General features: G+C 50.9%; 1 protein-coding gene across 1 annotated transcript; it reads right to left on the bottom strand.

Annotated features, from left to right (window-relative positions):
• Positions 1-1,070: 1,070 nt before the first annotated feature.
• On the bottom strand, positions 1,071-14,289 carry MYD88 (MYD88 innate immune signal transduction adaptor). The gene is given in 8 exon segments (XM_068145931.1): positions 1,071-4,431; positions 4,433-4,477; positions 4,479-4,540; positions 4,543-4,653; positions 5,877-5,968; positions 7,175-7,355; positions 9,655-9,786; positions 13,889-14,289. Coding segments are annotated over 8 exon segments (1,074 nt in total). The 5' UTR covers positions 14,253-14,289; the 3' UTR covers positions 1,071-4,344.
• Positions 14,290-14,656: the final 367 nt, after the last annotated feature.

The following is a 14,656-nucleotide window of genomic DNA, read 5'->3' as shown; positions in this document are numbered from 1 at the left end:
CAGATTGAAAAGAGCAACCGCAGCCGGACCCCCTGACCCCTCCAGAGGCTGAGATGCAGCCAAATGCAGACAAAACCTCATGAACTGCTCCAAACCATAAGGGCAGGCAAGTGCTGTAAAGCTCCACTGAAGGTGACAGGATGCCAGCGCTTCTGGGAGTGGGACTCTCCTGGCAGGCTGCTCTTGCCAGCCACTTCTATCTAGAATAATATATGCAGGGATGGTGTTCATACCACTGCCCATATGTTCACTCATAGTAGCCATAGCTGAGCCATTCCTTCATCTCTTTGACAGGGAACATCGTCCTGCAAGCAGCTTAGTGCACAGCCCCTCCCTCCTGTTGTGGGGTGCAGCTCATCCTTGGCCTCCAGATTCCTTCCAGCCAACACTTTGGTGATTCAGTGATCCTTTGTCTTTTCCTGTGGCAGGTCCTTGGCCTTAACAGCTGCTAGGCTTGTAAATTATTTCCCTGGCTTGGGCTGACTCTGAGCCAAAGGAAACTGAGCTGGCAAAATCCTCCAGCTCACAGAACCATGATGTATCTCTTGCCAGGCCTCTGGGAAGGATGCAGAGCAGGAGCTCAGTGCCCAGCATCCCTGCTTGCTGGGGGCAGGTAGCAGAAGCCCTGGCTCTGGCACCTCGAGCCTGCTAGGTACCAGGGCAGTGACAGACAAAGACCACAAAGCCAAAAATGAGACCTGGAGGAGAATCACACATTCCTGAAATACAAGTCCTTGATGATTTTCCTCCTGGTGTGACACAACTCTACCTCTCCCTCTTTCAGGCACACCCAAAAACCTCCTCTGAGGAAGCTGCTGAGGCAAAACATGAAAACAAAAAAGAAGCAGCAGCCTGTACTGTATCTCACTCACATTTCATGCTGAGACCTAGTGTTTCTCCTGAAGCTCAAGAAGGAGATTGAGCTGTACTCTACCTCACACACATTTCATGCTGAGACCTAGTGTTTCTCCTGAAGCCCAAGAAGGAGACTGAGCTGTACTCTATCTCACTCACATTTCATGCTGAGACCTAGTGTCTCTCCTGATGCCCAAGAAGGAGATTGAGCCTGCTGGGGTTTGATTCTTTATTTTGAACCATTCTGACAAGTGGCAACAGTTTGGGGTTTGAGGATTAAACCCCACAGGATGGCTGCCTGCTTTCAGCACAGCCATCCAACACCTCTGCTTCTCCAGACCCCTAGCAGGACAGAAACTCTTATAAATATCTAAGTATATATGTAAAAAAATAAATGATTTGGTAAGAAAGATAACTAGGACCATTTCAGTGAGGGAAAGAAAGGATATTTTGGGGGGAGGGGAGGAAATCAACATCACCAATTGTGTAAATCCCTTTTTTAAAGGTGTTCAGAATGTTGACCTTCCACAGAGCGTGAAAGAGGGGAGGGGAACCATGACTGCCACTGAGCCACGCTGCAGCAATTAGGTTTTATGTCACTCACAGATGTCACACTTCATCTGCTTGCTGTGACAAGAGAGATATGGAAATGTCTGAAGTGCAGCAACTGGTTCTTTTGACATTTCAGAGGATACATATTTAAGGCCAAGCATTTTGCATGTGAAGGCTGTTACCTCACTTTACCCCCAACACTTGATTTTGGCCTGCACTAGAGCAACACAGAGCCTGGCACTGGAGCCACCCAGAGAGCAGGGCTGGGGCATAGGGAGCAGGGTGAGGATGAGATCCCTCCATAGTACCAACATCTTTCACAATGAATTCACAACTAATATTGCATTTATCCACTGGAAGCCAGGAGATTTAGAACTTCAGCTCATTTGTGCTTTCTCTTTCAGAAGCAGCACTTCCCTGGTGGGCAATCACCTGGCTATCTACTGCCAACATTTTTGCTGCAACCCGAGTCCCAAACCACCTGTCAGGACTCAGGCAGAAGACATTGCACAAAGTCCAATCTGCCGAAATTCTCAGAGGTTTTGGTACAGCCTTTAGGAGAGGATGCAAGAAGCCTCTCCATCCCAGACCCCAGGCATGGCAGGGGGTCATCCCACAGCTGGCCCGTCCCTGTGGTCTGCTCCATCCCGGGCACCAGGCAGGAGCCCTCGCAGGATGCCAGCGTGGGCCACTGCCTCCCTCTAGTGTCTGCAGCACAGCCGGCAGTGTCTCTTCCCCTAATTAGTGACCAGAGTCCTTTCAGCTCGCTAAAGGAGAGGAATCTGGTATGGTCCTGTGAGTAATGACCCATAATTAACGTTTAGAGACGCTCCCGAGTATGAGAATTCACCAAGCCCCGGGAGCGCCCGGGGATCCAGCAGCCTCCTGAAACTCTTCTCTAATTAACATCTACAGATTATGCAGAACCCTGAGGCAAGCAGCTGCCTCTGCTCCTGCAGGGGAGGCCCGAGGGCCACAGGACACGAAGACAAACTATTCAGCAACCCTTCATCAGCCCCTCTTTTCTCCTCCCATGCCAAAGGACTTCTTGCTCTAGGAAGAGAGAGGTGCAAACACCACCTGGGCAGGAGGGCAGCAGCTATGTTGGAAGGAGGGACTGCAAACCACCCAGCCCATGGGCCTGTCCAAACCCAGCCCTGACACTACCACTGTATCTATGAAGGAGCTGCACCATGCTCAGGTCCAGGGCTGGCTGCTGTCAGCCAGGAGAAACCAGCAGCATGTGGACAGGACTTTGAAGCCCCCCGTGGAAAGGGACTGCTCACTTAGAGTGAGGTAACGGCAGGAGCACACATTTCTCATTGCACCTCAGCTCTGGGAATGCTTTGAAACACCTCTCTCCCCCCAGAAATGAAATCACATCCAGATGCAGCCTTAAAAATGTAAACTAGTGAAACATGCAGCTGTAAAATCAACGGGAGTCGGTGGCTGTAGTAAAGAACAAAGTGGCAGAGAGGAAGCAACTGCTGATACAAAAGCAAGGTTCTTCTCCTCCCAGTTCAGAAAATATTCACTCTAAATCTGTTTAATGTAGCCTCAGGAGGCTTTAGAAGGCTACTTTGGGCAGAAGACCCCACCCCTGAGCACTAGGAACTGCTGAGATCCACCGTTGCTCTGCAGGACTCCAGGCTAACAAGCAGAGCACATCAGTGCTGCTCCTGGCCTTAGTCACAGAAACACAGTAATGACCACAGTGGTTAATTAAACTGTGCTCTGTCTATCAATGTAACATGAGCCTTGACATCCTAAATGGCCCAACTGACAATTTAATACACTCTTTACTCTATATTTATCCCTGTACCTTGGAGGCATCCCAATGTTTTGGAAGGCTTTGCAAGGTGAAGCAGTTTAAGGTCTGGACCCATCTAGGAGCAGAGCTCTGCTCCTGGTCAAGTCAATGAGCAACAGCAGCCTGCTCTTTGTGTGGGAAGGACTTTCACTGGAAATACACATTTGAAGACTGAATTTCCACTGAAGGAAGGCTCTGCTGTAAACATTCCATAAGAGCTGGGACTATAAAATTTCAGTATACCATTTCACACAACATTTCACTCAAGTGTGGCCTGGACAGAGAACAGACAGGGCCAAGATGGTACAATGGTGTCTTTTTCCTTACACTTCTTGCTCTCAACAAGCAAAAAAATAACCACTTACAGCAAATGGAGGGAACTGCCTCACCAAAAATAGCAGTGACAAGGGATTTCCCCTGTAGATGAACACAGGACAAGCTGTGGGGTAACCTGAGGAGGAAAACCTCCCCCCCAAATGAACCAAGCTCATTAATGCTGCAGTAGTTATATCACATGGGTAACTGCTCTAATTTAGCAGACACTGCTAAGAATAACAGGACAAACACTCAATTCTTTGCAGTGCTTTAACAATCAAAACATGCTTCTGCTTTCCTCCAAACAAAGACCAAAGGCAACTGTCTACCCTCAGAACAAGCATGGGCCAGGGAGAGCTCACAGCCACTCCCTGGTGCTGCAGCACAGGGCAAGGGACATGGTCTCTGGCAGGAGAGCTGTGCCTTCTCACAGGGCTGCCAAAATCAGTCATTCTCATGGCACTGGACATGAGCAAAGCAGGAAATTCAAGTCTGAAACCTCTGCTCCTGCAGACCCCAGGCAGCCATGGGATCTCACTGGCTTTTTAAAACCCCAATCAACCCTAGATGTTACCACAGCCATGAAACAGCTGTTAAAAGAATAGGCAGTATTTCAGAAAGGCTGCAGTGTGAGGCTCAGACATCTTACCCCATGCTCACAGTTGAGCCTTCCTGTATTGAACCCTGTCTTGAAATGTGTGGTTTCCTTCTTTCCAGTGCAAGTGTTTACTACACAAAATGCTAGATGCTGCTGCTCAGGACTTGAAGAGGAACTCCCACACAGTCATTTTATTTCCCCTTCTGAGGAAGTGCTACAGAAATTCTATGCTCCTGCTCACAGGCTCCAAACACTGCTTGCAAGGAAGCAGGTTGTGAAGTGGTGAAGACCCTGTGTGAAGGCCACCGTGGTGTGAAGGCACATTCAGGACAGATGACATAAGAGCAACCAGCTCTGGTGACTCTGCATCATGGCAGCAGGAGGGATTTGGCCAGTCTGGTCCAGAACCACTTTTTGGTGCAAGGGTTGGTGTAGTCACAGATGGTGATGAACCTCAGGATGCTTGGAAACTCATTCTTCATGGTTTTGCACTTGACTGGAATCAGCCGCTTGAGACGAGCACCTGCAAGATGAGGCAGAGGATTGCACAGAGCCACAGTCACATCCTCCACACATCTCCTCCCCACACCAGCACACACCATCTGGGTTTGCTCCTGACTTTGGGTCTTCACCTTAAAGTGCAACTAGCTCCTACCCTAGAGAGCAAGTTTCTGAAGCCCAAGGCCTCTGCTGAGAACACTGTACTCAGATCCAGAGCAGGATCCATCCTGCACACACAGGGCAGCCTGTGCTGATCCTAGCGGGAGGTGCTAAAGAACTGCAGGTCTGAAAGAAGAGAGCAGGGTTTCTTGTGGAACACAACTCAACACACAGAGGTGTGTATGAGGAGGAAATTCAGAGAGTAAGCTGCTTCTGGATGGTTAGCTTTGCTGGGTTAGCCCCAATTCTCTTTCCTCCTACCCTGATTTACTCAGTTAGGCTGCAGATGTTACCCACATGGGGCTGCAAGGGATCACTCCACTACCATGGGCTGCTTTTCTGAGGCATACACAAGGTGACACAACTCTCCCTGTGACTGCCGCTGCTCGAAGGAGCAGCCCTGCTAAAGGGGAGCCTCTACCCTTACAATTCTCCATAAGGACACCTGCTACAAGCTAAAGTGGTAAACCAGCTACAAGCTAAAGTGATGACACTGAGACCTGGATGAGGCAAATAACAAAGCCTTCATAACTGCAGCAGATTCTGAAGTTGTCTGTGCAGCTCCCAGAGCTTGCCACCAGCCCCTTCTGTGTAGCCATCTTTTCTCTGCAGCAGGCAGCGTTAGCCCCTCCTGACAGCTGGAACCCTGCAGCAGAGACAGCTCAGCTTCTTGCTCATCATCATGCAGAAGGTCAGCAGCAGGGCAAGGATCCACCCCCAGGTCCCCGCGAGCACCATGAAATTACAAAGCCACCATTAGCTTCAATGGCTGCTGCTAGGAGCACTGATCTCTGCTTAGTGAAGGGCATTACACTCAGGGCAAGCCTGCACCTGGGTAGACTTTCACACATGTGAAATGCTGGTCAGGGGTGACAAGCCAGGTCTGAGACCAAGCTCCCTGTCCTGTAACTATAATTTCCTTTCTCCTCTCTCACCTGTATTTATCAGTTTAAACAGAACTGAGCCTACCCCTCATAGTGCCCTTGTGCAGTGCCCACTAGGACAGCACTGATCCCAGTGGGAGAGGTTAGAGACAAAAATGATAATGCTGATACAGAATTTTAGATGGGCTATCTATGATCTTACCTGGGGAAAGACTAAGAGCAAATTTGGTCTGAAAATCACATTCATCACTTTCCAGATAGTCATCTGAAATGACAACCACCATCCTCCGGCACCTGAAGGTGAAGCAGTCAGGGAGAAGAAGAAAAATCAAATGTCAGCAGAGGTGCTTCTTGCCCTCCCTGGCAGAAGTGTGTGTGCCTCTGAACTGCTCCAGAGGGCAAATGAACCTGCCAGCCACGTGCCAGCAGCAATCACCTACAGAGCTAAGCACTGCTGGCAGACAGACAGCTATGGTACGCAAAGAAACCTGACTGCAGACACACCCCCATACCAAAACCTGAGGAAATGGCCCACATCGCCTCTGCCATCTTCATCTGATCCTCTGCCTAGATAGCACAAACACTGACCTCTTAATTAGCTGCTGAAGTGCTGCCTGTATTGACTGAGCACAAGGTCAGAGTTAGAATGAAGTGGGCAGAGCTTTACTGCGCTGTGAGATCACCTGGTTTCACTAATTTGAGCTTCACTCCCCAATTTGTTGTTGTAAACTACATACTGGGCTCTTCAGGCTGTACAACAGCCAGGGCTGTCTGTTAACACCAAGCCACCTCCCTCTGAAAGGCTGAGGTTTAAAACCCAAATACCTGCCCTGGCACTTTTCACTCCCTGTCGAGAGAGCTGCTTGTATGTCCTACAGGTCCCATCATGCCTGAGCCCCATACAGGTCTGAAGGATCCCTGAAGTCAGTGCCAAGGCTGGCACCAGTGCTGTCCCAACTCCAGGCTGTGGAGTAGAGCTAACTTAACCTGGGTCTGTATTCATTTCCAGATCACCTCCAAAGATGAGACTGGAAGACAGAGGGTGCTTGATAGGGTGCTTGGTTGCATGGTTTAGTTGATTAGGTGGTGTTGGATGATAGGTTGGATGCGATGACCTTGAAGGTCTCTTCCAGCCTGGTTTGGTCTATTCTGTTCTGTTCTATTCTATTCTATTCTATTCTATTCTATTCTATTCTGTTCTGTTCTGTTCTGTTCTGTTCTGTTCTGTTCTATATTGAATAGCTGCTTTTCCAAGACATTCCAGCCAAAGCAAAGGGATCAGCTATAGACAGCATCAGGGCAGTGCCACCTTCCTTGTGAACACACTGATGTGACACTTGGGAAGGCTCGAGTTCTCTGCCTTGAGCATAAAACAAACCCCCATAAAGACATCCTCGTGGATTTTTACTGCTTGGCTGGCACCACCCTGCAGAAATGATGGCAAAATGGATGAAATGTTCCATCACACTCAGCTGTCCCAAGCAGCCAGGGGTCACTCACCTCCTTTCTATAAGCTCTCCGCTGATGGACCACACGCACGTCCCTGGCAAGACATCCCGATCGAACACACAGAGCTTCAGTTTGAACTCCGTTTGTTCCAGCTCCCTGATCATCTCCTGGACAAACTGGAGGTCCTTCTGACAGTAGCAGATGAAGGCATCAAACATCTCTGTTCCATTCCCTGAAACCATTAACAAATTAGTTGTCATCTTCTACCATAAATAAAGTAAATCCTGGTTTTGACTTTCAGTAGCTCCCAGACTTTGACTCGGAATCAGGAGCTCCCAGACCAGCTCTGGCCAAACTCCTAAAGGCAAATGCAACATTTTAGCAGCCAAGCAACCCTCAGCCCAGACTCCTGCCACAACAGGGCTGGCAGAAGGTAACAGGTCTGGGCATGACAGCTTTGGTTCACAGTCCTGGCTATTCACATAACCTCACTTCCTGGCAGTGGCTAGGCAGTGGTGGCTGAGACACAGACACACAAAATCTGTAGAGGCAAGAACATCCAGGCACAGGGAATGGGGAGAGACAGAGCCTGGGAAGAGCTGGAGGGAGCAGAGTAGCCCCAGAGGATGCAACAAGAGTCCTGGTGCTCCAGGATTTGACTGGAGTTAGTTATTGACCTAAAACACCCTTGTGGCTCTGGGAACTCCTTCTCTAGCTCAGGTCACAGCGAATCAAAACCTTCCTACAGGCCCTTCACTGAGCAACACCTACTGGGCTATGAGGAAGGCCATGAAATCAGGGCCTGCCATTTTCATGGCTAAGAAGTTCCAACCTGAAATCATGCCCTGAGTAAATGGCCCTGCTTCCCAAGATGCTAATGGCTGGCAGCTCTTGTTTATTTACCAAATATTAATGTGCTCTATTTGAAGGGCAATGTCTCTTGTAACTAAGTGCCTTCATAATGCAGGATATTTTCCCACTCTGTTGTTGGTTTTTTCCCTCTCTCAATGTCACTACATATATATTCAAGGTTTGATGCCAGTTAAAGCCTTCCACAGTGAGAAAATAGGTCAGGCTCTAAAAGCTGCTGGGAAAGTAGGAACCCAGCAGGCAGATCCAGTCAAGCAGAAGGGTAACTGCCAGGTCAATCAAAGTGAGGGTGCTGCCTTAGGGGCACAGAGCTAACCTGGGGGTCACACCAGGCAAAGCTGCTGTGTACCAACATGAGCATACTGGCCTATGGACTTTTGAGGAGGGTCAGTGATGTCCTCACATACAGCAAATGTGGACAGTCAAAGTCATAGAATCTTAGAATTGTTTTAGGTTGGAAGAGACCTTTAAGATCATCAAGTGCAAGTATTAACCCAGCACTGCCAACTCCACCACTAAACCATTTCCCTCAGCACCAGATCTACACAGCTTCTAAATACCTCCAGAGACAGTGACTCCACCATTTCCCTGGGCAGCCTGTTCCAGGGCTTGACAGCCCTTTCAGGGAGGAGGTGGGACTTGAGGCTCTTTCCTCTTGTCCTACTGCTTGTTACTTGGGAGAACAAACTGAAACCCTTGAGCCTCTTTTTTCAGACTAAACAACCCCAGTTCCCTCAGCTGCTCCTCACAAGACCTATGCTCTAGACCCCTCACCAGCTTCACTTCCCTTTGATGTCCTCCAGCAATTCAACATCTTTCTTGCAGTGAGGGGCCCAAAACTGACAGTGCTCCAAGTCCAGCCTCACAAGTGCTGAGTACAGAGCCCTAGTACTTCCTTACTCCTGCTGCCCACTCTACTGACCTGAACCAGGATGAAGCTCGCCTTCTTGGCCACATGAACACATTTCTAGCTCATCTTCAGCCACTGTCAACCAGCACCCCAGATTCTTTTCCACCAGGCAGCTTTTCAGCCACACTGCCTCAAGCCTGGAGCACTGCAGGAGGCTGTTGTAGTCAGACCAAGCAGGAGAGAATCTGAAGAGGTGAGCTGACTCATTTTGTTCAGCCTCAGCTTGCTGCTTAGTGTCCTAGGACATTACAGGATGCCCACCTCCCCAGCTGCATACACACAGAGCTGAGCTGCACACACAGCCCAGAATGGAACACAGGCACAGAACTGTTTCCTCTCTCCCCCAACTTCACACCCAGCCATACTTCAACCCTGATTCCTTTTTAGTCAGGGTGGTTAAATCTACTGAGAACAAGGCAGTTGAGCCAAGGCACTCAGCTCTTGACATCCTTCCGCCTTGATTCCAATGCCCTGTGCTCTGTGCCAGGCTGTGTTAAGGGACACATTTCTGGGAAGTCTCCTCCCACACACATCCAGTGGGCTCTGTGCCAGCCTCTTCAGGGCACAGCCTTCCCCAGAGTTATTCTTCCTCTCTGCTCGAGGAAACAGTGAAACGAAAATGCCTGATGACCACCAGCTACAGTGCTCTGGCCTAGGCTATGAAGTCACAAACAGGTTATCTGCACTCCCCATGGGGCTCTGCTAGAGCTGAAGGCAATTCCAATAAGGCAAGGCAACCCTGGGCACTTACCATAGGGATCATCCCTGGTAGTGATGCCCCTCAGTTCCAACGTCTTCGGCACGCTGCTGTCCACCGCAGGCACTTGGAGCGGCTGATCAGCCCGCTCCTGCTTCCTCTGCAGATACTTCCTGCAGTCCTCCTCTGCAAAAATAAGCAAGGCAAGAGGCTCTGGTGACAGCAGTTTTGCACTGTTGGGAGTTCCTGAAAACAGAACAGCTATTTGTCAAGGATTGGGGACCCAAACCCAAAATCCGCCTGGATTTTGTAGTACCCGGAATTTCTCTCACCCCTTTGTGCACCTCTTGATGCTGCCTCCACCACCTCCTCTAGCAATTAATTCCTGAAGCTCACTCTTGCTGTGCAAGGAAGCACTTGTACTTGTTCTAAACCAAACTGCTTCTGTTAGCCTTAGTTCTAGTCTATCCCAGCACACTTTTAACAGCATGCACCAGTGTGTCTAACAGCTCTTACTTAACTCTTGTGTTATGCAATTTGGAGTACTCAGAATCACAAACTGGGGGCAAACTGCCAACTAGAATTCTTCACATTATCTTTTACTAATAAATGTAGACACACACTAGCTGATTTCCACCACCAGCCTTCAGCAGCCAGAGCTGCAGGTGATGAGGACAGACACCCACCATGTGCAGAAAACCCATGTAAAATTCTACTGGATTCTACTTCTACTGTACAACAGTGAGTGGAGAACCTCTAGGCCTCAGGCACAAGGGAGTGTGCACTTCTCCTCTGGGGTAACTGTGAACATTTGCTGCTGTGAGCTTGCCAAACCAGACAGTAATGGTCACAGATCTGTTAGAACCAGATTTTGGTTTAAGAAAATGAATGATAAATCTAAATGTGAAGTCTTTGGAGAAGTGACAAGAAACCCTGCAGCCTCTGCCACCTGCAGGGGCTGCAGGCCTCTGCCACCCTGCCATGTGCAGCTGCAGAAGAACTTGAAAGCAAAAGGAGATTTGAAACCCAGAATTAAAGTGAAACCCTCTAGAGCCTTAAGATTTAAAACATCCCCAACAAGTATTAAGCAGGAAAGTACTGATCACCCAGAGGGTTAGGCTGGCACAGCTAAAGATAGCTGGCACAACAGCAGCAGCAGTGGAAAGGATCTCAGGAGGTGCAGGATGTGGGTGGGAGCCAGGTGAGTCCTGCTGTAACCCAGTCCTAGTGAGAAACAAGCCAACCCAGCTCCTGGAGCCCCATCCTCTGCTTCCACTCTCAAGAGCTCTGCATCTCATGACTGAATTATCCTCAAATAAAGCAACAGAGTTAATCAAAGCTTTTCCTGAGACTGAGGCACTCCCAATCTGCCTCTCTCCTCCCTCTTCCTCCAGTCCTGCAATGGAGAGAGGAATCAGCCACACTTTTACCTGCCAGAAGGTTCAGATTCCAGGTCTTCCCTCACTAAAGCACCAACTTGGGTCACACCTCTCTGCCAGCTACCTGTTCCCCTGGGGAGTGATCATTTCATGCCAGGTAAGTCAGTGTCTCTAAAATCATGATTAAAGACACTTCAAAATGGCCAATGTGTTCAGCAGGACACAGTTAGCACACATGTACCAAGACAAAGAGCTTCACACCCCTAAACATGCTTGTGCCACGAAGCAAGCTGCTGAGAAAGATCACACACAGCTGGAATGGAAAAGCAGCATCTTGCAGGTGCCTGGACTGCAGCTGTGTAATGGGGAGCTCCTGAATACAGCCCCACTCCACAGAGCAGCCAAAGGTGAACTATTCAAGGCCACAAGAGACACCAGGTTTTAGCATTCTAAGCATGGCCAAGAATGGAGCATGCAGCAAGACAAGAAATTGCTTCTGCAGCACAAACCACAAACCAAACATCCTCTGGAGCTGTGCACAGCAGTAAGTCATGTTTAACTGGGATGCTGTGTCCCAAAGGGGCTTGGGATGCTCACACAAGGGCCTCAGGTGCCATTTGACAGGCCTGAGAGTCTGAGAAATCTGTTACAGCCTAGCAGATATGATAATGGACCTACAAACGACCTGTGTCCATCAGGAGACTCAGGCCTGTGTGTGGGCAGTCCAATCATGCTCCAGATCTGCAGTTAGAATAGAATAGAACAGAATAGAACAGGACCAGGTTGGAAGAGACCTTCAAGATCATCACATCCAACCTATCATCCAACACCACCTAATCAACTAAACCATGGCACCAAGCACCCCATCAAGTCTTCTCCTGAACACCTCCAGTGATGGTGACTCCACCACCTCCCTGGGCAGCCCATTCCAATGGGCAATCACTCTCTCTGTGTAGAACTCCCTCCTAACCTCCATCCTAAACCTCCCCTGGCACAGCTTGAGACTGTGTCCTCTTGTTCTGGTGCTGGTTGCCTGGGAGAAGAGACCAACCTCTGCCTGTCTACAACCTCCCTTCAGGTAGTTGTAGAGAGCAGTAAGGTCACCCCTGAGTCTCCTCTGAGTTCCTACAATGAAAACACAGGCTAAAAAAAAATCAACACTGATGCTTTCTGAGCTGAAGCCCACTGCAGGAGTCCTAACAGGGTACACAAAGATGCCCATGGCATCAGGAAGTGCCATGCACACAACCATTCCTTTCCTTTCCTCTTGCAAGTGTAAATATCTGTGACTCCTGCAAGAGCTCAGTGCCAGCAACAGAGTCACAGGACCCAGCTGAAATCCTCAGCCAAAAACAATAAAAGAGAAGAATGGAAATGCTGGGGCTGGCTGAGGGTCCATCTCCCCTGGCATCCTGTCTTCAGTAGTGGTCAGAACCAGATGCCTAGGGGAGAATGCAAGAATAAAATAAGTGTGTAGTGACATTGTGCTAAAAGAATCCATCTTTTAGGTGCAATCTGCAATCAGTTTTTATAATCTATCTGCAGTTAAGGAATTTCCTGAGCCAGAGGCAGTACTTTTGTGTTGAGCAGCCCTCAGTGGATCTTTCTTCCAAGAATTTATCCATCTCCTCTTGTCAGCATGACCTACCACTGAGCTAAATCTGTGCCCTTCCTGATGCTCAGGTTCCTCCCACTCACTCTGCTGTTGTCTATTCAGGCTCTGACAAAGACTGTCCACCACACTCCAGTGGGCCAGCTACTGAATTCAGGGCAAGAAGCCTAGGTGCTGCCCACCATTCTTGTGAAGCTGCAGCTGGAAGCTCCTGCTATCTGTTCTGACACACTGATTTTTGCTGTCTCATCCAAAATCGACTCCTCAGCATGTGTTCTGAAACAGGAAGAACTGCAGGAGCATGAGGAAGTCCTCCCCTGCTCGTTGGCCAGGTTCTCTGCACCAATGGATTGCTGGATCTTCAGTAACAGGAAATGAGATCTGTTATTTCTTCACCAGTAACCTGTGTTATACAACACAGGTCTTCAGCAGTCTCTGACTCTGGAAATCCTTCAGCACTGAATCTCCTCTTCTGCTGGCAGCTGGCTGCCCTCTGAATTTCTGATAATGCAGAATATGAAGCATCAAAGCAGCACTAGGATCTTCATACCTCTCCCTGACCTATTCCAGTTTTTATTCAGTTTGCAAGGAAGTGTGTTCCCTTCCACTATCCAGCTCCACACATACCTCATCTCTCCCTGTAATTATCCTCCTATCACATCAGACTCACACATCAGGATTTTCACCCTGGCCCTGTAGGTGCAAGCTGTCTCCTGGCTGATCTGGCCCAAAGCATCCTTTGACAGGCAGAAACGTTACTACTGGAGGTTTAGGTTAAGGCAGGGTTCCTGGTTACTCTGCAGGGGTTATGGTTAGCAGGAATTGCAGCGTGCTTCTCCCTTCTCTCCTAGAACCTAGGTAAGACTCCTCTCAAAACACCGAGGAGGGCATGCCACAGCCTGGCATGGGCTTTCCTGCTCCTGTGGGATTTTTTCCCTAGCATCACCCTCCCGGGCAGAACGCAAGCCCACACAAGCAGTAGACCCGCCCTCCGGGGCTTCGAGGAAGCGCTGCGCTTAGCTGGGCCCTGCTGTCGCAGAGGGTGACAAGAGCCGCCCGCTGCGTGCCCAGGGGAACCCCGAGCCCTGGCAAAGCCATGGCCCCTCCCGCCCGCACCACAGCAGCCGCAGAGTGGAAGGGCAGGCTCGGCCCCGGCCCGGCGCTGTCCCGGACCCTCATTGCCCGAGGGACACCGAGCCAGCCCTCGCCGTCCCGGGGCCGCTCCAGGACCGGGGCCAGGCGGCAAGGGATGTGGGGGTCCAGCCAGGAAGGGGCGTGGGGGGCCGCCCTGCCTCACCCACGCTGTCGGCCAGGTCCAGGAGGACGTCGTGGCGGCCCAGGCGGCGAAGGAGGTCGAGGAGGTGGCCGACGGTGGCTCCGCCGGGGCAGCGGCACTGCCAGTCCTCCAGCAGGGCGGCGGTAGGGTCGGGCTGCGCCTCCAGCCGCCGGATCTCCAGGTAATCGCAGCCCATCTCCTCCGCCAGCGCCGTCCAGTCGGCGGCCGCCGCCGCCCGCGGGTTGAGATAGAGGCCGAGCCGGCGCCGCACGCCGTAGTTCAGCGCTACCATGGGCACGGCGTGGAGGTCGAGAGGCGACGAGACGGCGACAGAGCCGGGACCGGACCTGGGGCCGGGATCGGGGCCCGCCGGCACCGTGGCCATGGCCGCGCCGCTCTCGCAACTTCCGTCCCGACGCCCGTTCGCTTCCCCCCTCGCCCCGCCTCGCCGCCGCCGCCCGGCTCTGCCTGCCCGCCCGCCGGGGCTCAGCGCTTCGCCGGCTGCTCGCCTGGGGCCGGCAGGTCTCCGGTGCGGGCAAACAGCTCTGGCCTTCGGCTGCGCACTCCCCTTAGGGATGCCGTGGTGTGGGCTGGGGGAGACGCTTCTGCCACGGAGGGGACGGGGCTGGCCCTGAAGGCGTTTTCACAGAATCGCAATGCTAGGGGTTGGAAAGGACTGCGGAAGATCGTCTGGTCCAACGCCCCTGCTAGAGCAGGATCACCTAGGGTAAATCCCATAGGAACGCGTCCAGGCGGGTTTCCAATGTCTCCAGAAACTCTGCAACCTCT

The sequence above is a fragment of the Melanerpes formicivorus genome, unplaced genomic scaffold, assembly GCF_026170545.1.
Source record: "Melanerpes formicivorus ecotype bairdi unplaced genomic scaffold, bMelFor1.0.p_v2 SCAF_13, whole genome shotgun sequence".
Classification (NCBI taxonomy): Eukaryota; Metazoa; Chordata; class Aves; order Piciformes; family Picidae; genus Melanerpes; species Melanerpes formicivorus.
This window is presented reverse-complemented; position numbering and strand designations above follow the sequence as displayed.